The sequence below is a fragment of the Candoia aspera genome, chromosome 2 (genome assembly GCF_035149785.1).
Source record: "Candoia aspera isolate rCanAsp1 chromosome 2, rCanAsp1.hap2, whole genome shotgun sequence".
In the NCBI taxonomy this organism is placed as follows: domain Eukaryota; kingdom Metazoa; phylum Chordata; class Lepidosauria; order Squamata; family Boidae; genus Candoia; species Candoia aspera.
Genome location: NC_086154.1, coordinates 58929177 through 58950762, shown reverse-complemented (window position 1 = coordinate 58950762; position 21586 = coordinate 58929177). Strand labels below are relative to the sequence as shown.

The 21586-nt window shown below is 40.8% G+C and overlaps 1 protein-coding gene across 2 annotated transcripts; it reads left to right on the top strand.

Moving 5' to 3' along the window:
* The first annotated feature begins 35 nt into the window (after window positions 1-35).
* On the top strand, window positions 36-20434 carry PARP3 (poly(ADP-ribose) polymerase family member 3). 2 transcript variants are annotated; one of them, XM_063291923.1, is made up of 11 exons: window positions 36-243; window positions 3147-3374; window positions 4412-4537; window positions 11614-11805; window positions 12244-12379; window positions 12782-13008; window positions 14743-14913; window positions 15131-15217; window positions 16400-16577; window positions 19660-19806; window positions 19898-20434. In XM_063291923.1, the coding sequence occupies exons 2-11, from the start codon at window positions 3174-3176 to the stop codon at window positions 20065-20067; spliced, it is 1635 nt and encodes a 544-aa protein (XP_063147993.1). In that variant the 5' UTR covers window positions 36-243; window positions 3147-3173; the 3' UTR covers window positions 20068-20434. The 2 variants fall into 2 exon arrangements, with proteins under 2 accessions (XP_063147993.1, XP_063147994.1); XM_063291924.1 differs by having other exon boundaries at window positions 36-272.
* Window positions 20435-21586: the final 1152 nt, after the last annotated feature.

Here is a 21586-nt window from a genome sequence, read left to right as displayed (position 1 = left end):
GTGGGCGAGAGGAGCGGCCGGTCCTCCTTTTCCTTGCCGCCGGGCTGGCACTTTCCCCAGAGAGGCGTGTCGCTGTTGCTGCGCCGCTAAGGGCTGAAGTCACTAGGCAAGAGGGGCGGGAGCGAAGCAGCGGCACTCCCTGACGGCCTCCGGCTTGTCCAGGCTTGTCTTGCTGCCTGCCCGGTGCCAGCGTTTGGCTCCTGCGGTGGGACCTCCGGGCAACGAGGAGAGCCCCCTCCCCCGGTGAGTTTGCTACTCCAGGCAAGGAGAAGGTGGGCTTTAAAAATAGGCTGCCCTTTAGCTTTCTTTCGATGGGTTGTTTCCAAAGGAAGAATCCCTGAAAACTGAACAACAGCTGTCCTGGTTCGTTCTTCTGGGGTGGACTTGTGAATGAGGTGATGTTAGGGTCTCCTAAGCAATGTCAACCCTGATAGGAGTCACCATACAGCAGGACTTGGTGTTGCTGCTCCCTATGGTCTTTGTGGATGAGCAGAGAGTACTCCTGCTACTAAAGCTAACTTTGAAAGGCTCAGAGGACCCTGAAGCAACTTTTAGACAAAGCACACTTCAGTCCGGTTTCTAAACAGTCACTAACCTGGTTGTCTGTGACAATCTTGATGCCTTCTCCAAATGCACTGTGCTGCAACTTCTTTCCTCCTTGGACAGTGGACTCATAGTGGTGGAGAATCATGGGAATTAAAAGTTAATCCACAGAGGATACCCTCTCTAGGAAAAAGGCTCAGAAACACCAAGCATGAAAATATGTAAATTAGAAAATGTCTTTTTTATTTTGCTTCTCCCACTTCCCATTCTGCAGACTTTTGAAGTACCTCATTAATATCAGTATATATGAGCAAGTGGTTACTAAAATAAGTGAGTTGTTGTAGACTTATTTGCCATTGATGACTGACTTGAGAGAGAGAATTTCTTTGCCATGGAGATTTCCCCATTTGGAAAGTACCGAAAAGAAGCCAGGGTGCAGAGCTCTTAAGTTGCATTTTTCCTTGAAGACCAACTGGCACATTATTATTGCTGTTATTTTCACAAGAGTCCTGGGTGCTTTTTGTCCATGGAATGTGCCAGGAGAATATATATTCCATATACTTTTATGAAAGATGGTATGCATTATTTCATGTCTTTAGGCATGCACATTAATTATTTAGTTCCACTCCATTGCTGGCACACTCTATAGAAAAGTATTGGGCCATTCAGGGCAGACCTTTCTTGTTTGGTTATTTCAATACCTTGTAGCATCTGTACTTGGAAATGTTTATATTTTGGTTTCTTCCATGAGACCCAGGTGCCTTGTCATCCTTTCAAAACCCTCTACATGTTCCTTTGATAATTTTAGGATCCTTCCTTTTCTTCCGTTTCATCATATTATCAGCCACCCCCTCTCCTTTTTCATTTTTCTGTACAGCATTGAAATGACCAGGTGGCTCCCCTATTTGGAGAACCCCTTTCCTACAACCATCCTACCTATAGGAAGTCTGATACAGACTGGCTTCTACAGGAAGCCTTACTGGGTGATCTTAGGCCAGTCACCTGCTCAGAGCCCAGCTTACTTCACAGGGAGGTTGTTTTGGGGAAAAATGGAAGGAGGCAATGCTAGGGCCCTTCAGCTCCTGAATTAAAGGCAGGATATAGATCCAATTAATAAATTAACCCTTTGCAAGCCACTCAGAGTCATTGGCAAATGAGCACTCTTAAAAATTAAAAATTTAAGTATAAAAATAAATAATATATGAATGATTGTATAATTACAAGATTCATGGATTACTAATACCGAAGTACATGTAAGAAACGCAGTAACATATTTGGGAATTCATAATTAACCATATTTATTTATTTATTCATTTATTTTTCAAATTTCTATCACCGCCCATCTCTCCCAAAAAGGGGACTCTGGGCGGTTTACAATAAAATCAGAATTAAAACATATAAATTACAATAAATAAAGATAAAATAGATATAAAATCCAAGCGGTGAAGATCTTATTAGTTATATCTCATACATATTATAGGTAAGCTCAGAGAGCTGATACTTTTTTTAGAGAGGCCTTGCCGGTCAGCCATGTTAGCATGTTAAGTTTTTTTGAAAATGCAAGGCACAGCAAAAGAGGAAAGATTCAAGATTAAAATACCTCTCTAACCAAGATACTTTGTGAGGTCAGCAATCTGTATGCAGTTATGTTGGATAAAGGAGAGTTAAACATAATAGGTCCAGAAAAATCCAGGGTAAGGAATCAGTGCTGAACATTTTGCGAGGGCAAATTTAGAAAAGTTTTACTGGAACTGGGTGATAGTAACACCAGCATAGGACCAATAAAATTTAATGAAGGTTAACGTGATTCAATCAGTAGTAGCAAGGTGAGATGTCAGAGCCTTGGAATTCAGTTATAGTTCTACATGTGTTGCATTATAAAGGGTGTAAATGATGGAGTAAGTCCTAGAGGAAGGGGGAACTTATTTATTAAGGATATTTGTAGACTGCCACAATCAAAAACTAGCAGCTCACATAAAATATAAAACAAGCCCCATATAAAATTGAAAATACAACGGACTACAAAAATGGAGAATAAAAGATGGCAACACCAATTCAGATCAGGGGAAGTTTCTCGGAAAAAGCTCAGTCTTCAGAATAGTGTTTCTCAACCTTGGTGACTAGATGATGTGCAGACTTCAGCTCCCAGAATTGCTGGCTGGGGAATTCAGGGAATTGAAGTCAGCATATCTTCTAGTCACCAAGGTTGAGAAACACTGCTTTAGAAGCTTGTGGAAAACCAACAAAGAGGGGGCCAGCCTGATTTCCACAGGGAGGCTATTCTGCTATGGTGGAGCTACAACAGAAAGGCCCCCCCTTAGTTAGGCATGGAAGTTAACTGGGTGACTTTGGGCCAGTCACTTTCCTTAAGCCCTAGCCTGGGGAGTAAAAAAAAAATCTATTGACCAGCCCACACTGGACCAGCATGATAGGACCAGACTAGTAGATTATGGTCCATAACCTTCAATGAGGAGGCCTTAATCCTGCAGTGATTGATTCAAGCTGATAATAATGATGAAAATGCAAAGAATTGATTTGTTTGTTGGGGCAATGTTCACAGAGCCCTGAGGAAGTGAATCTGAATGTCAGTTTTATTTTCTCAGGTAACAGTTAAGATTAGTACAGGAACCATGCCTCCAAAGCGTAAAGCACCTGCCCAAACCCGGGCTGCTGTCAAGGGTAAGAAGATTAAAGAGGAACCAGAGCTGAAACCTGAACCAGAAGAAGACAGTTATCTTTCCACCATGGCAGCACTGAAGGCAGCTCCCAAGGAGAAGTCCGAGGCCAAAATTGATTCTGCCTGTCAACTGAGTCATGCAGACAGTGCCAAGGTGAGAGTGAAGAGTTTGGGCCAAATGATCACCTGGGTCTAGCCTTCCTTGCAGCAGGGGTAGGAAGCCTGGTGTCTTCCAGCTGTTTTGGATTATAGCTCCTGTAAGTGGGCTAAGGTAGCTAGGAATGCTAGGAGCTGTGGTCCCAATACATTTGGAGGGCACTAGCAGAGGAAAAATAGGAATCTGCATGCATCCTGATTCTTCAGGCTTTCTCTGTGGAGTACAGTGCATGCATTTTCTTTGCATGTCTACATATTAAAATCACATTGATTGATTATTGATCACATTTATATGGCCATCCATCTCACACAAGGTGACTCTGGGTGGCATACAGCAATGAGATAAAAACAGTGAATACATAAGAACAATCATTATAAGAAATAAAATGATTATTAAAAATATCACAAAATTATAAAATGACTATAAAATATACCAACCCCATGGAGAGAATCACAGAATTATAAAATCACTATAAAATATACAACCCCATGGAGAGATCAAGGATGTCAGTTCTAGTGGAGTCATAGACATAGAGTCAGTCTGGGAGGAGAAAAAAAATACTTGGCTAAAAATCTGTTTTTTCCGTGGTGGAGTCTCATTAGCTAATAGGTTTTTCTTGGCAGAAAGCTGCATCGTATTCAAATCAAACCTTTATGATGACCGGCATACTGCATCATATTCCATTCATGGGATGTAAAGCAAATTCCAGCCTGAATGCATATGTGTCATAGGTCCTCAACTCCATTACTCACTGAATAAATAAAATGCAGGATACTTCTTGGCACAGTTCCCAATAAGGTATTGTGAACTTTGCCTGCCTTGTTTTCATAGTGCTCCTGATGCTGTGTCATTATTCCCTTCCCATTATTTAAATGCAGGTATAGTTTGAAATATAAGGATGCCCCCCATCTGAGCAGGTAAAGGCCAGAAAGCAAAACAAAACAATTTGGCGGAAGTACAGAGCATTGTGGGTGTTTTGGAAAAGGCATATTCATATTCTATGTGTTCCATTGCTTCCTTTTTTATGACTTTAGATTTACCAGGACTATGACTGTATGCTGAACCAAACCAACATTGGTCACAACAACAACAAATTCTACATCATCCAGCTGATAGAGCACAATGGAAGCTACAGCTGTTGGAACCGCTGGGGCCGTGTGGTAAGGCTCTTGATCACAATGTGTCTGTGTTAACAGAAGGATTGGTACCTTGTTTCTTAACAGGTCAGAGTTTGGTGGAGGATGTGGTAGGCAGCTTCTTCCTGAGATGGCTTTTGCATTATTAGCCCCAGTTATGACCAGTGATTCTTAATCGCCGAACAAGGCATGTTGTTGTTGTTGTTAGTTGCCGTCGAGTCGTTTATGACTCATGGCGACCCTATGTATAACAGAACGAAATGCTGTTCGATCTTTTGCCATATGCCTGACTGTTCCAATGTCTGCATCCATTGTTGCTGTAATTGTATCAATCCATCGCATTGAAGGTCTTCCTCTTTTCTGCCTGCCCTCGACTTTACCAAACATGATGTCCTTTTCAAGCGATCAGTCTTTCCTGACGATGTGCCCAAAGTATGAGAGTCTAAGCCTAGTTATCTTTGCCTCTAGGGAACATTCTGGTTGTATTTCTTCTAAATCTGATTTGTTTTGTTTAAAACAAATCAGTTTTAGGAGAACAAGGCATACAGTTGTAAAACCTCAATCATAGAATATGCCTTAGTTGAACTGCTGAACCAAACAACCAAATAACAGGTTTCTTTGCTGAATGTAGTAATCACATATCAAGAAAAGAAGGAATGTCCTTGTAGCTCCTCAATTCACATCAGATTTCCTCCAGCACCTTGACAAAAGTAGACATGCAATCTTAGTCTTCAGATGGACAGCTCTTAGCATTATAAGTCAAAAGATATTACGTAACAATTCCATCTTCTCTTCCTTAATGGGTTTTCTATTATCGAGTGCAGAAAAAGAAGTGATGAGAAGACATGGGAGGATTACAAGTGGAAGATTGATGGTGCTTTTCCCCCATAAAATCTGCTGAACAATAAAAATGTCCGGAAGGACCAATATGGCAGAGATTTCTGATAGTATGCATAAGCTTGGTTATTATTCAGAAGATTTCATTTCAGCAAAATCAAGTCTTTGCTCTTTGTGTAGCTTTCCTGTGAAAATACAAATCAAATAGGTTAGTTGCTGATCCAAGTAGCAGGTATGAGTTTGCAGCAAACCAATCAATGTAGAGGATAATAGTTAGCGAATGCTTCTGATAGTGCATGCTCTACAGAAGCACATGTACACACACCTTACGTTGATTGCATCTTTTTTACAGTTAAACCATAGTTCGAAACTTAAGAAGGACCTTTCCCAACAGACCTAATTAAACTTAAAATATTTCTAGCTGTTATTAAGTTCAATGGTTTCCCAGGAATGTTCTGTTTCTCAAGCAATCATTTCATGATCCCTAAACAGGAAACAATCCTCTTGGAAGCTGTAGGGCATTCTCATTTCAAATTATTGGTCTAACCTAAAGCAGTGTTGATTATAACAGATTAAAAAAAACAGTAAAGAATGAGCTGGATGAGAGCCACTAAGCTAAAATTCAGTCTAGACAAGATGGAGATACATAACATGCTGTGTTAAGCTATGGTTTGTTTTAGCTATTGCTTATTAAATAAGTTGTAGTGGCCTGGTTTATGCATAATACTAAGTTGGTTTGTAGCTCCCTCGTGCATATTCACATTTTTGGCTTAGTGTGATGTGTGATCCATGCTGCTGTTTATAAGTGGTTCATTGCTTACTACGTAAGTAGTGTTTAACACTGTTCTTGAAGGGGATCCGCTCCCTCCAGGACTAGAAATGTAGCATGGGAATGCTCTGGAACTGATCATTCTAATAGATGACTTAGTGGCTCAAATTGCTATACATACATAGGCAGAAATAGCAGCCCTGCAATTGTTACTGACTATTTGGTGAGTTCCTGTTTGGATTATTATAGTGGTATCAGTCTTTAAAAATGTGTGAGAAGCTTCAGTTTATTCAGACCGGGGTACCTAGATGGGCTTGGCCAATATAATCTATGGCAGTCGTTTGTCACCCATGCTGGCTGGCAGTCAACTTCTAGGTCAAGTTCAAATTTAACTCTAAAATCTCTAACCCATTTCCCAAAAGGGTATCTCTTTAGTGAGAAGCCCTGGTTGGAGTCCTGCGATTCATTCATAATCAGATGTGTGAGTAGAACTAAGCCCATGGTTCTTCCAGTCCAAAAGGGCAAGTGAGGTGATTGTTAGTTGCATGCTCTGAGAGAAAGCCTGCACCTCTGAGCTTTCTGGCCTAACAGGAAAAAGTGAAGAAAAGGAAGAAACTATTCTTTCTATAGGAAGCCAACAAAAGGAGACATGGGGTCTTCTCATAGCTTCCTTAATATGCACACCGCACATCCTTGGGTCAGAAGAAAACTATGCTAGTGTAATTTGTGCTGCCCTGACAACTGAGCTCTACACTATTCTCCTTTAGTGACAAGACTTTTGATTAATATTGTGTTTAATGCAGGCCAAGTTAAATAAGTGGTTAGTAGATTTCTCCTCCTACTCAGTATCACCTGACCTGCCAGTGTGAGAAACAATCACCAATTGCTGTTCTTAATGTGTTATGCGGTAGGTTTGGGTAATTATGGGCAGGTGCCTGGGAGTAAAGGCTTTAGCCACCCTTCAGATTGACTGAGTGACAGGTCTTTGAAGTTACCTGTGCAATGTCCTGTCACCTAGGCTATTTCTGAACGTGGGTCTAGCATTCTTCTGGAAAACCACTAAACCCATGTCCAGAAGTAGCCCAACTGAAAAGGTCAATCAAGTGAACGAAGAGTGTTGGGTGAAGTGAGGTAGAACATACCATGCTCCACCAACCTATCAGTTTGAATACAGGCTTAGTTATTTTCCAGCTGATTGCTAGACATACATACGCTCAGAAATAGGCTGAGTGACAGGTCATCTGTGCATTAAAGGGGTTGTGAGGAGCATTGGGCTATCTTCCACTTCACCCTGCACTCCTCCACTGCACCTGTGACCTGTCACTAAAAGAAGAAACAGACAGAACTCTTGTCAGTTTCATCCAGCTTTCACGCATCCCAAATCAATGGTCTTAAGGGAATGGCAGTGAGTTGCGCCAGCTAGCACCACACGGACGTAGCTTATGCAGTAGAAAGTAAAGCTACATGAGACCTCTTTTCAGAAGAAGCAGTAGAAAACCTGACAGCAACATACAGCTTGTGAAACCTGGTTCTCTTTCCCAATTTTAATGGACTTAGCCCTAGTCTTTTTAAGTGTCTAGTGCTCTTTCAAAAGACCACTAACCAGGTGTTTAAAAGGTATATTTTTAAGACTTGTACATATGAAAAGCTTGTGTAAAGCTTATAGGTATTATGCAGGCAGATGCATCTGTGGAAGCCAGGTGTCTGATCTCTGTGATAACCCATGTCAAAATAGCGCCCAACAGATGGGCAGGAGTGTGCTTGCTGCAGCCTAACATGGCCCACAGGAGGTGACAGTTCTGACTATGTCATCACCAACATTGTCAGTGAGGCCTCACAGGTCACTCTTATGAGCTTCTGTTGGAAGAGCAGAGAAAACACTATTGTAAAACTAGAATAGCTAAAAAGGAATGTTGGCTGCCATGAGGATATCTCCTCTGAAAACAGTTAGCAAGGCCTCTGTGTGCTGCCTCAGTTAATGGGATGTGAGGATAAGCCCTAAGAGTCTTCCAGGTGGGGGAAAGGAAAGCAGAGATATAACCAAAGGCAGCTCAGAGTCCTGACAGAAAAAGTACAATTGAGAGAGAGATTTCAGAGCAAGGGCCAGAAAAGCTGAGACAATTGATCAGTCAACAGTGAAACCCAGGGAGAAGAGAAGGACCCCACAGACCATCTCCTTAAACTCAGCCCTTAAAAGGGTTTTGGAACCATACATCATTCCAAAAACTGGACTTGACCTTTGCCTGATGCTACCATCTTGCCAGAATTTCCCCACATAAATTTCCTGTAAGCCCTGTGGCTTAGTTGCTTGTGCTTTTATCTTGGCACTGAAGACAGCAAAATGTTTCTTGTCCCTGCACTGACTGCTTATCTGCCGATAGCTTAATTGAGTTGGAAGCCCTTTGCATTTTAATTCACAGGAAGATCTTGTGTTCAAATTGTTCCTGTTTGAGTTCTCTGGAAGCCATCTCTCCTGATCTCTTGGAGGGGCTCAGATTATGCAGCTCATCTAAGCCTGCAGATCCAAGATCCTGATTTTTTTCCTAGCTCAATCTGAGATTGCAGCTTGTGGGCTGGCAGCTGTCTACTTCTGTTCCAAATTTCAAGTTATATAAGGCTTGAATTTCCCAGAATAGCTTGTCATACCTTGGCAGAGACTCTGCTTGAAAAACAGAGTTGTATTGCTATCAGCACGGATCACAATATGCCCTTTCTCTTTTCCTTTGGTGAATTTGAAAAAGAAAAAGGGCATTTGTGACCAATGCTGACTGGAACAGGCAGGTTCCTCTCTTCCTGCTTTATCTGCTTCCCAAGAGACTCTTTATTTGCTTCTCTGCCACTCCGCCTGGCCTCTCTCTATAAATCTGAAGAAGAGGCTGCTGGCAGTTGTGATACGCCATCTGCAATTTGGTGGACAACAAAGAATATTTTTTTCCAGATAGGTATGCAATTTCTTGTGAAAAAAGTTCTAACCCAAAGGCACTTAGGTTAATCTGAGGAAAAGGGCATCTTGCACTTAACACTGGAATGCAGTTGAAAGTCATTTCCCAGGTTATTTCCAGAGCATTGCAGTTACTTTTTGCTCAGTCATAATATTCTCAAATGCTCTTCTCCCACATAAATCCTCAGAGATTTATGTTCAGATTGCTGTTTAAAGAATTGTGACTCAGTTGGAAGAAGCTGTGAATAACATTCCTGGAAGAGATGGGTTATAAATCTCCGTATGGTGCTTCCAGTATATTGTCTGCCACTTTCCCTCCCAATCAGGTTTGGTTTTACAGATGATGAAATTAGCGCACAACATAATTTGTGGAAATCCTATCTAAACCTTACAAAGGAATTTTTGGAAACTGGTTTATTAGTCTGAGAAGAACTTTAGTCAGTTTAGTTTAGTTATTAGTCAGAAGAACTGAGAGCCAGTTTGGTCTAGTGGTTAGGGCTCCAGGCTAGAAACCAGGAGACCGTGAGTTCTAGCCCCACCTTAGGCAGGAAAGCCAGGTGGGTGACTTTGGACCAGTCACTCTCTCTCAGCCCAACTCACCTCACAGGGTTGTAAATGTTGTGGGGAAAATAGGAGGAGGAAGGAATATTAGGTATGTTCCCTGCCTTGAGTAATTTATCAAATAATAAAGGTGGGATTAAAAAAATCTAAAAAAAAAATCTGAACTGAAAGAGGGATGGGAATACTGTAATAACACCTTTTTTATTAATTTATTTTATATCCAAACGGCCTGAAAAACATCTGTATTAGCACTCAAAGAAGAGCTAAATTAAGAGATCACATATATTCTTTATATACAATCCCTTGTGTAGGCTCTTCTTTGATTGCTGGGAGAGATGCTAGGTAAGCAAAATGAGGCTTTGAATAAAATTAGAAGAAAACTACTTTTAAAATTAATACTGTATTGGAAGGAAATATAGGGTGCTGAAGAGTTTATGGGATAAAAACAGGCAGCGGCATCAAATGCCTAGATCCTAAAGACAGCTTTAACTTAGAAAGTACACTTTAGTTGCACCTGGAATAGTGTATATAAAAATGAAACAATAGCTGCTTACAGTATATGCATATGCTGAAATTTGCGAAGCCTACTACAGAAAGAATGCATTTGTTTGTTTATTATTGAAATTTATATTGAAATGTATATGGTTCTCGAGGTTTTATTCCAAGCCTGCTAGGAGGATAGTACAGATCAGTGGGACATTTTTTTATTTCCCTCTGCCACTGGAAGTGCCAGGCAAAAGAAGCAATATGGAAATAGAGTCTTGCTGTTTGGCACCCAACTAGCATTTTTTGGCAGTCATGAGATGTTAAAAGAAGACCGAAAAGCAACCAAAGACTGCCCTTAATATGCCAACTCAGAAGGGATGGGTTACTGTAAGAGAAGTGAATATGGGATTCCCATCCTCACGTGCTGCCCTGTTCTTGGATTTTGTTATCTTTTGTATTAAAAGTATCCTGGAGGTATCCAAATGATTAGTGTATGAGTTTTCAGACATACATTGATAAGGATTTAAAATAAATTTTCATTTTCAAAGCACACTACATATTTTACATTTAATAGTTGCCAAAACATCAGGAGAACTGTGCCCTGATGTGATTGGGGAGGAGAGAAGAGCAATAGGAAGGAAAAGTTTTCTTTTACCGTGTACCATAATGGGAAGAGAGAAAGGCAAATGGACCAAGGTCAGTAGACTAGGTGGCCAGGAGATGGATTTCCTTCAGAGCTGGCCTTCGGCATTGCTTGCTATGTATGTGATAGACTGATTCATTGTTTTACTTTTATAGATGGAATGCCTGTGTGGATCAAACCAAAGTTGCCCTGATTTTGGTAACTGATTTATTCCAAAGTGTGTACAGGTTATTTGCTTTTATGCTTTCTTTCATTATTTCCTGTATTGTTAGTTTTTCTTTAAATATTGGCGTATGTTTAAAAATTCTTCAGTCTGGGATTCTTGAAATATTCTCCCACTTTCTAAATTCCTGAGATTACCAAATTGCTTGGTTTCATGTTTTGAAAGGAGATTCATGCTTGGGAGTTAGCAGGTCAAATTTTCACCAGGACTTCAGGGCACCAGAAAATCTGGGAAAGCTTCAGTTGTGAGAGTTATTGAGAACAGGCTGAAATATTTTGCTGAGTTAGCTCATAAAACTCAGGTCTGTGATAGTCCTCAGTACATGGAAATGTATTTGACATTAAGTGAAGAGGAAGATGGGATAGTGAAAAAGTCAATACTGAGTTGGAGAGAGTGAATGAATCTGAAGGGAAGCCTTCAAATTTCAAGGCTAGAAAAACTATCAAGGAAGCCTATTTTCATTCAAAAGATTAATTCTTATTGTAATTAAAGTTCAGGTGTATTCAAAAATGGGAAATAATGTAAGAGCTGGCAGATGAAGCAATCATATTACAATTGAATTAAAAAATATATAAGTCAGCAAATATTGGAAACACTTTCCTGACAACTTAAGGCTAACAAATGTTCTGTGATTTTCCAGGGGGAAGTAGGACAAAGTAAACTCAGCAGCTTTCCAACCTTGGAAGCTGCCATAAAGGATTTTGAGAAAAAATTTCGAGATAAGACAAAGAATAATTGGGCTGATCGGGAAAATTTTATAGCTCATGATGGCAAGTATACCCTCATTGAAGTACAACATGAAGATAAAGAGGAACAAGAGGTAACAGTAAAGGTGAGTGTTCAAAGAATATATTTTAAGCAGTATAAATTAGGGCAGTAAGTGGATCTGGAACTCCAGGTAGATTTCTGGATGATTTGATATTAATTATGAATTGAGATCAGAACCTTTGCTTAATGATAGAAAGAACAAACAGTTCAGCAATATTTTCTCAGGACACCTGCAGATATCTAAAGTATGTGTAAATCTGAGTACCTATGTGTGAAATGGAGGAAGAGTAAAGTCCTCTGATAACTTGAGACAGGGTTGATGGAGTGAAAGAGAAACAATGTGAGTTTGAACAATTCAATTTTGTGCATATTTACTCGGGAAAAAATCCTGTGGTTATTGTTCTGAAGAAAACATGTATTGTGCATGTAAGATTAAATGCTGCCCCATTAGAGGAACTGAACTATGTGCATTTAGACCCAAACTATTCTTCCTGTCTTCAAGGTGGACAGTGTAGATGGAGTGAAGTCATTTAAACAAAAGATATTGCCTTGCACTTTGGACAAGCAAACCCAGGATCTTGTGTCACTCATATTCAGCAATGACATGTTTAAAGAAGCCATGCAGACCATGAATATAGGTAAATGGTGGAGGGGGGCATTTTTCTGCAGCATGAAAGAAAAGCATCATATTCTCGTCTTGTTTCCTCTTGGTATCATCTACAATCCAATTGTGCATGCAGTTGTCAGAGAATTTCTTCAGAGTGGTTTTATCTTTGGTTGGGCTGGTATCAAATCAAATCAATTAGAGTTAGGAAGCCTGTGGGTTAAAGTGTTCAGATTGGTCTCTTGGCTTTCTTCACTAATGAGGACCAACTAAGAAATCACTGATAATGCTCAGTGTGAAAAGCTAAAAGACAGAGGTTTGAACCGGAGTAGCTGATGGCTTTCCAATCCAGGTGGCTTTAGCCACTGACTTGTAAATATCCTGGAAGTGTTAGAAAGATCAGTATGAAAATTTCTCATATCTGTTTCCCTGCCAGATGTGAAGAAGATGCCGCTGGGGAAGCTGAGTAAACAGCAGATTGCCAAAGGCTTTGAAGCTTTGGAAGCCATTGAAGAAGCCCTACAGAAGCAGCCACCTTCCCAGAAGCAGCTGGAGGAACTTTCATCTCGCTTTTATACCATCATTCCCCACAACTTTGGCCGTACTCGGCCTCCATCTATCAACACACTGGAAGTTGTCCAAGCTAAGAAGGATATGCTTCTGGTGAGGAGTTCTGAGAAAGGGACCAGTCTTCACAGTTAAAACATGATAAATCTGCATCAGGGAAGATTCTATCCAAATTTTGTGTGGCTAAGCTATGATCAAGAGCCAGTTTGGTATAGTGGTTAAGGCATCAGGCTAGAAACAGGGAGACCGTAAGTTCTAGTCCCACCTTAGGCACAAAGCCAACTGGGTGACCTTGGGCCAGTGACTCTCTCTCAGCCCTGGGAAGGAGGCAGTGGCAAACCACTTCTGAAAAACCTGCCAAGCAAACTGCAGGGACTTTCCAGGCAGTCGCCAAGAATTGGACACAATTGAATGGATTAAAAAAAAAAGCTATGATACTAAGTGCATTGATGACATATCTTCAGTTCTGCATTATCTTTATTAACCTGTCCTGGCAGCCATCAGTTGGTTTGGGATGCCCAAACTGGCTGACAAAATCAGAGAAATTGGGAGAGTGACAGATGTGTCTCTTTGTCAGTGTCGGTTTAAAACATTATGCCCTGAAGTTAAGCTTTAAAAACGAAGTAGGCAATCCATGGCCCAAGTTTAGTACCTGAACTCCTTTGTGATTGCCCTCAGGTTCCTCTAAAATCACACAGCTGAAATTCAGTGTAACACAACAAATGAGGATGGTGAGATTTTCTGCCAATTTTTGATAGAAAATTAAGTAAAGTAAGCATAATTAACACTCTGATAAGACATCTAATACCAACTTAAGCACTCCCAAATTGAGAGAGAAAAAGGGTGACAATTGTGGTCCTGTCTTCTCCAAGGGTGACCTCTCACCACCACCATGCTTCTATGGTTCTTGATTGTGAAAAAAAATCAACATTTTTCAAAAGGTGGCTCTGCTTTAAAGGGTAAGCATTCAATCATCCTGTGAAATACAGCCCTGGTATTTCATATTCTTCCATCTCATGCACCATAGCCTCTTTCTGTTCATATTAGCCCTAAAATTTAAAAGGAAAATTACAGTAAGTTGAATAAGATGAGCACTTCCTAGCAATTGTCCTTGGACATCTAGGCCAGTGGGAATAAGATACCTGATGTGCTCTATAATGAAACAATTTCAGAGAAAGATACTGTATCACTTGAAGTTTATAGAAACACAAAACAGAAGTCAACAACCTGAACAAAAAGGACAACTGAGCTCTTGCACTTCTTAAGTGATAAAACTACAGCTCTGAATCTCCAGCTAGGATGCTTAATTAATGAAGTTTTCTGCCATGTATAAAGCCAATGTGATATCTGGATTAAGAAGTTTAACTAGGACCAAGAGACCCAAGTTGAAGTCCATTCTCAGCCATAGAAGCTCACTAACTCTTAGCCCAGCCTACCTGACAGGGAGATTGTGCTGAGGAAAAATTGGAGGAAGGAATGCTATATACTTGAGGAAACAAACCGCCCAGAGTCCCTCTTCTGGGGGAGATGGGCGATGGCTAAATATGAGTAATAAATAAATAACTCTAACGACTAAAACATAATTTTGAATAAATAAAAAGAAGTTGTTCTTCTTTTCAAGCCAGCAGATGCATGAATTGAACCAGTTCAATGGATTGCTAGTAGCACATTCCTAAATGTGTCTATTCCAAATAGTTGCCCTCTTAATTTTATTGGGCTGGCTGTTCTGGAAATGGATGTAGGATAGCAGTCCAAATGTCAGATTACTGCCTCCATGTGAATCTCATCTCCATCCCAGTGTTCATGCTGACTCTTTCACTTTATCGGTAGGTACTAGCAGATATTGAATTGGCCCAGGGTCTACAAGCCCAAAAGAAGGAGGAGGAGAAGGAAGAGGCAGAGAAGGAAATGGTGAAAGAAGTTCTGCATCCACTGGACAAGGACTATGGGCTTTTGAAGTGTGAGCTCACCCTGGTGGACCCGTCATCTGAGGACTATAAGGTAAGATGGCATGACAAACTGCTTCTCATTTGTTGTAACTATGAGGTAGGACACTAAATAGCTGAGACTGGACAGTACAGGACCACTGTGAATCAAGGGCAACATGTGGGATAGTTTGTTCCACAGCTAGCAATGCTGGTTTACTAACTTTTCTGTTTATCTCAGTTCTTTGATGTTCAGTTCCTCCGTTTGCTTCTCTTCCTCTCTACCCTACTAGCTGATTGTTACCTATGTGGAGAAGACAGGTTTCACTCACCACAAGCTTTGCATCATGAATATTTGGAAGGTGAACAGAGAGGGTGAGGTAAGGTCAAAGGCAGTGTCTCTTTCCCTGGTCTGTTCCATTCATTGAATCTGAAAACTAGTCATTTCAGATTTGCAGTTGGCTGAGTTTTGTTTCTACCTTAAGACTGTGTTGGCTGAAGGTGGCAGGGGTTATTCCAACACATCTGAAGGGTGCCAGGTTGGGGAAGACTGCCCATAGTAACATATAATCAGAAATGATATCTTGAAATTAAGTTCTTAGGCCATCTTCCTTTGGTTCTGGCAACTCTGATTCAGGGCATGTGCCAGTTGAGGCAGAGGTATTTCTGAGAAATCAAAGGAATGGTTGAGATCAAAAGCCCTCTAGTCCAGCTGTGCACCCAGTACAAGGCTGTTTATTTCCAGGTTCTCCCCGTCTGTAGGAAAAGAAGCTGATGAAGCAGGAACAGGGTAGAGAAATCATTATGTCAGGATAGGTCAGGTACTTTCCACTGCCATCAAGGGAATGTTCAAATAGCCTTTGAGTCAGAAAGGTGGGATGAAGAAGCCTAGAATTAAATGTTGAAGGATAGGCTTATTATATAGGCTTTGACTTCTGTGTATTGCTAAAGGCACATCTTATTTGCATATACGGCTTCATTCTTGTCTAATAAAGACATGAATCTTGCCTAGTCATGTCTATAAGCCTTTTGCTGAGTAAGCCAAGCCTTGAATAAGGGCCTCAAAATTTGAGATTTACCGCCGTGACACCTTCCATACAGATCACCCCAAGCAAATGAATCCCACAAATATACATGTGAAATGAATGGCTTCAGATGACTCCTGAAAAAGAGCTGGTCTATAAGCTGGAACAGGCAGCCTTGTTTCTGGCCAGCCCTACCTCCTGAGACATTGCGGGGCAGGGGCATGATAAAATAACTTTTGGTTGTAAGACATCAAGACTTTGAAGAAATATATGTGTCCTTTGGCAGAGCAGAAACAAGGCCAGCGACTAACTGGGAGTCTTGTTCTTTTTTTCTTAAAGGCATGGAGGGGGAAGCGAAAACTCTAGATGTACATTGGGGATGATCAGTCAGATGTGCAGATGAGTCCATAGTTCAGCAACATGTCATGGGAAGTCCATGTTTGGCTTTCCACCTTTCCTGAACACAAATATGACTTGTACTCCCTAAGGAGCGAAAATATTACTTGCTTGGTCTTTTCTGTTTCACCTCCTAAACAGAACCATCGTTTTAAGGCTCATGATCACTTGGGAAATCGACGTCTGCTCTGGCATGGGACGAACATAGCTGTTGTTGCTGCCATCCTGAAGAGTGGCCTGCGCATCATGCCCCATTCTGGTGGTCGTGTTGGCAAGGGAATTTACTTTGCTTCTGAGAACAGTAAATCAGCATCCTATGGTGAGACCATGACTGGCATGACTGGTCTCCTTGACTGGCAAGAATTTGTTTCTGTATTATTCCACCATTTGCTGCTCTTCCATTGTTAGCAAGCTCTCCTCACTACTGCTCCTGCATCCTAAAAATAACACAAGGGAAGGGGTGATAAGATATCCATTTTGGTGCAGTGGCTAAGGTGCTGGCCTAGAAACCAGGAGGCCGCAAGTTCTAACCTCCCTAGGCATGAAAGCCAGCTGGGTGATTTTGGGCCAGTCACTCTCTCAGCCCAGCCCACCTCACAGGTTTGTTGTTGTGGGGAAAATAGGAGGAGGAAGGAGTATCAGGTATGTTTGCCACCTTGAATTGAATATATGTATGTATGTATGTATACACACACACACGCACACACACATCTGTATATGGGTCAGTCTCTCTCTCTGTCTCTCTCTCTCTCTGTATATATATATATATGGGGAATAATAATAATTTCTTTTCCAGCTAAGATATGACATCCATGTTGAAATGCCCTAAAAAGCTGCCACAGTTATGACATTTGTTTTATCTTTATGTGTGTGTGTGTGTGCGTGTGTACCTTTCAGTCAATTCTGACTCCTGGACAAATCCCTGAAGTTTTCATGGCAAGATTTCAGAAGTGGTTTGCCATTGCCTACTTCCTAGGGCTGAGAGAGAATGACTGGCCCAAAGTCACCCAGCTGAGTTCATTAAAAAAAAATTTAATAGTAATTTTATTAAAAGTTACAGTTATAATGATAAAAACTAATACAAACGAAAAAAATTAAAGAATAAAAAGAATAAAAAGAAAAAACAGAAGGTGTAGAAAAGAAAAAAGTAGAAAAGAATAGAAAAGCAAGAGTAAGAATATAGTAAAGAAACAGAAAAGAAATATATAAAGAAATGGCTTCCCCCTTCATCACAAGTACAATTTTGTACTTGTACTAAAGTACAAAAACAATTTTAGTAACTTACCACTTTCTCTTAAAATACAACAGATGATCTCTTCTTCCCATATCCCATCTCTTATCTGTAAACAAATCCTTAAAACCTTGTCATTTCAGTCCTAATCAGCAAAAGTCCATTAAGGGTTACCAGAGATAACAACATATGTATTTTAACCTTCCTTTTACTTTTAACAATCTTGATCTTCAAGAACCTGATTTCTTTTCATTTCTTCTTTGTCCCTTCTCATAAAATTCTTCAAAGCTTTAACAAGCCTCTTTTGTAAATCCAATATAGGAAAATTATCCAGGTCACTCTCTTGGCTTGTTATTTGTATATCCCTTTTAATTATTAAGACATCAGCCAGGTTTTTTTGTATGTCCAGTGTAGCATCTTTTTCCATGTGACTCTCATAGCCTGTTGTTTTTAAATCCACTTTCAGATCAGTCTGTCTTATCCAGTAAAACTTGTTCCTCTTCCATAAGATCTTTTAAACACAGTCTGTCTATAGAGGCAGACACTCTTAAAATTAACTTCTGGTTCCATTGTTCAAAAATATCCTTCAATATGTCCACTGTTAAAATACTTTGCTCCATTCTGTATTAGTAAATCAAATTTAAGTGTTCATCTGCTTTAATTGTAATCTTTAGTTCCTTCTAGTTCCCTCTAGTGTCCAACCTTCAATGTCGCATCCTACCATGTTTTTTTTTAAAGAATTCAAAACAAAAGCATTTTCCCACGGGAAGGATTCTTATAATTAATTCCAAAATCTTATTTCAAATCTACCTGGACCCTTAGTCTGTTTGTAACTTTCCAAAATCAAAGTTCTAATCACATTTTGCTGTTTATTCACCCCCCCCCTATTTTTTTAAGTCCTTAAACTTGTGTTCAAAAGTTTTTTCACTAAGGATTGAAGGAAACTTACCAGGTGTTTCCAGATTTGTCAGTCCAAATGTTCCTAATAGCTGAAAAGCAGTTAACAAGCAATTTCTGAAAGTGATTAGAAAAGAAAGTATGTGAACACGGTGTCCTTTTAAAGGCACTGACTGTGGTTTGAGCAAGATGGCTATTCCTTTGTCTCCCAGAGTTCTAAACCTGCCAGAGACCTCTGTCTTGTGGTCTCCTCACAAGAAGCAACTGTCTGAAGTACTTGTGGGCAGTCTCAAGTCCTCTCCTCGTCCAGAGAGGAATTACAAAGAGCCAGTCTACTCGTTGGCTCTTCATAATGCTGCAGGCTTCAGTTTGCCATTTCTTGCCTGGAAGTGCCAGCTAGGTTCATGTCTAAGGTAGAACTAGAACTCATGATCTCCCAGTTTTTAGCCTGGTACCTTAATGCTTTAGCACAAAATTCAGGGGCAAAATGGCTCAATCTCATTAGTGTGATTTCAGTTGTTTTAGGGAGGGATGTAGGTTTTAACAATGGAAATGGGAGACCTCTGGTTACCATTCCCAGCCTGCTTGGGGAGAGGGGGAATCATTCTGCTGAAAAACTGGCTATTTTGCTGTCAAGTTTTGATGGCACTGGGGGGGGACACAGGTTGGGCTATGGATTGCCTAATTCTCACCTACACCATGGGATTAATACAGCTCAACAAACCATGCTCTCCATCCCATCAGCTGAGGGCCTCAAAACGGCGTTTTCCCAAAGTAGGTAAAGCAGGATTCTAAGGAACGTGCACTTGAAAGTACCTCCTCCTAGGGACATATTTATGGTGCTGATGAGGAAACTGCAGCATTTAGTAAACAGGAAGGGTGCAGGGCAGGTAAGCCAGCTGTCCAAGAACCAATACTTCAACCCCTTATACTACACCCACCCAACTCTTTCCCAAGTGGGAGAAAGGTCAAGGTAGATAAGAATGTCCTCCCTAGAAGGCTGAATTCAAAGTAGGTATGCATAGCATTTGGGTGGGTCAAGGGCTATATGTGAAATGTATCAGTGTAGAGCAAAGAAGTGGGCTATCCATAAAAAACATTATCTAACATGAATTAATGCAATGTATTTGGAGGACCTTTGGCTGCAGGAATTTCTACTCACAACCCCAGAAAACAGTGAAGAACCTAGTACAATTTCAGTACATATAAGACTCAAACCCTGGTGATAGGAAGCTCCCTGTTGGTTTCTAACCAGATGAGTGTCTTTTTGCAGTGGGCACCACCTCCAACCGGGTAGGACTCATGTTCCTGAATGAAGTGGCCCTGGGCAAGGTATATTGCATCACTCAAGATGACAGTTCATTGTGCAAGCCCCCAGCTAGCTACAATAGTGTCCTGGCTTGTGGCTGCACCGAACCTGGTAAGTTTAAAGACTTGCAGTTTAATAATTAGCAGCCTGATTAGCTTATGCTAATCTTCTCAATTTCTTGCATTTGCTTTCATGTTCCTAGACCCTGCACATGATAAAGAGCTCATCCTGGATGAGAAAAAGGTGGTGATACCACAAGGAAAGCCCATTGTTATGACTAAGTACAAAAACTCCCACTTCAGCCAGAGTGAATATCTGATCTACCAGGAGAGTCAATGTCACATCCGCTACCTGGTCCAGCTCCATTTCTGAGGCTTTTCTTGGGTTGCCTTTTGCTGATGGACTCCACTCAGTTGCTGGCCCTTATCTTTCCAGTGCCGAACAAATATATGTGTGGCTGTCTTAAGTTCCTTGAGTTGGTCAGTCAGTTCTCCATCCAGGGTTCATTGAGTAATCCTGGGTCCTAGTTCTGCAGAGAAGAGAATGATGTGACTCTACCTTGTTTTGAACAGTATGCTGGCTTCCGTAAAGCAGATTAGGATTTTGTTGATGTCCAGCAAAACAAAGATGAAGTCATGACCAGACTACTGCTGTAAAGGGTATTGTGACAAGGGCTAATGACTTTTGGAAACCTTTTGGATCTGCATAGTCTGAAAATTAAAACATCTATTAAGTTGAACCAGTGTCACCCTTGTGTGTTTCCTTCTGCAGGGTACATCTCTCTTTTGCTACTTAGATTTCATTTGCTAAGCTGATCCAGTAGAAGTTAAGAGCCAGGATGGCTAAGCAAGCTGTCTGTGAAGAACAAGGCTGGGTTAAATCTCCATTTCTCCAACATTATGCTACAGACAGACACATTCTCCAGAACCGGTTTTCCTTTTGCCCTAGGGAGTCCAACGGATTTTGCATGATGATATATAACCTACAATACTACATAACTGCAGTCCTCTCATTGTAGATGCCCTGAGAAAAATGGCTTTACACATTAGTAAAGGCTTCCCTTACTAGCTTTCCCTTCATTTATAAGTTCAGGAATTGCTGCTGCAGGTACTTAAGGGCAAACGTAAGAGTGACCTCGAGACCAGTCAAGAGGGGAGAAGAAAAGAAGTACACACTGAGATTAAAAGTAGGCAGAAAAGGTGCCACTGTAGGCTTTGGCACAGTCCTGTCTGTTGTCGTTCAACCTGCCATCCCTGAATAAGGCCATCGCTGTCCTCACCAATGTGTGAACAGAATGGAGGAGGATCAGCTTGACTCTTTCTGCTTGGAGAACTAACACGTCATTTATTTTGTTCTTTAATTATGCATTTGTGTTGGTATCCTTTTTCCTTTTTTTCCTTGCAAAATCCTGTTTAGGGTTGTTCCACAACCTCCTCTCAGGAAAGCTAAACTTGTGGTACAGGAATTTGAGAGAAATGGGCACTAAAGGGGTATGCAAGGACAGTGACAGAGGCCTAATACTACCTCTTGTCAGTCACCCTTTCCAGAACTTCTCTCCTGCTGATGTGTTGCGACTGCCGCTCCCAGAATTCCCAGACACCACGGCCACAGCTAGAGATGCCAGTTGCATCTTTCTAGAGTTGAAAGCACCAGACTGGAAAAGCTATCTTTTGTCTTCAAATGTTTGTCTCTTCCCTTAGATCTGCTAACTGGAAATACAAGATGAGAGTAGGAGAAAAATCAGGAGGGCACACTCTTAGCTTGAATAAGGTAGTATAACCATTATAGCCTTTTTCCAACTCTCTTTATGGATGAGTACGTTTTATTTCTGCAAGTGTCTCAGTTTCTCCTTATCTAATTGATATATTTATAGCTCCTATCTCCATAGTAT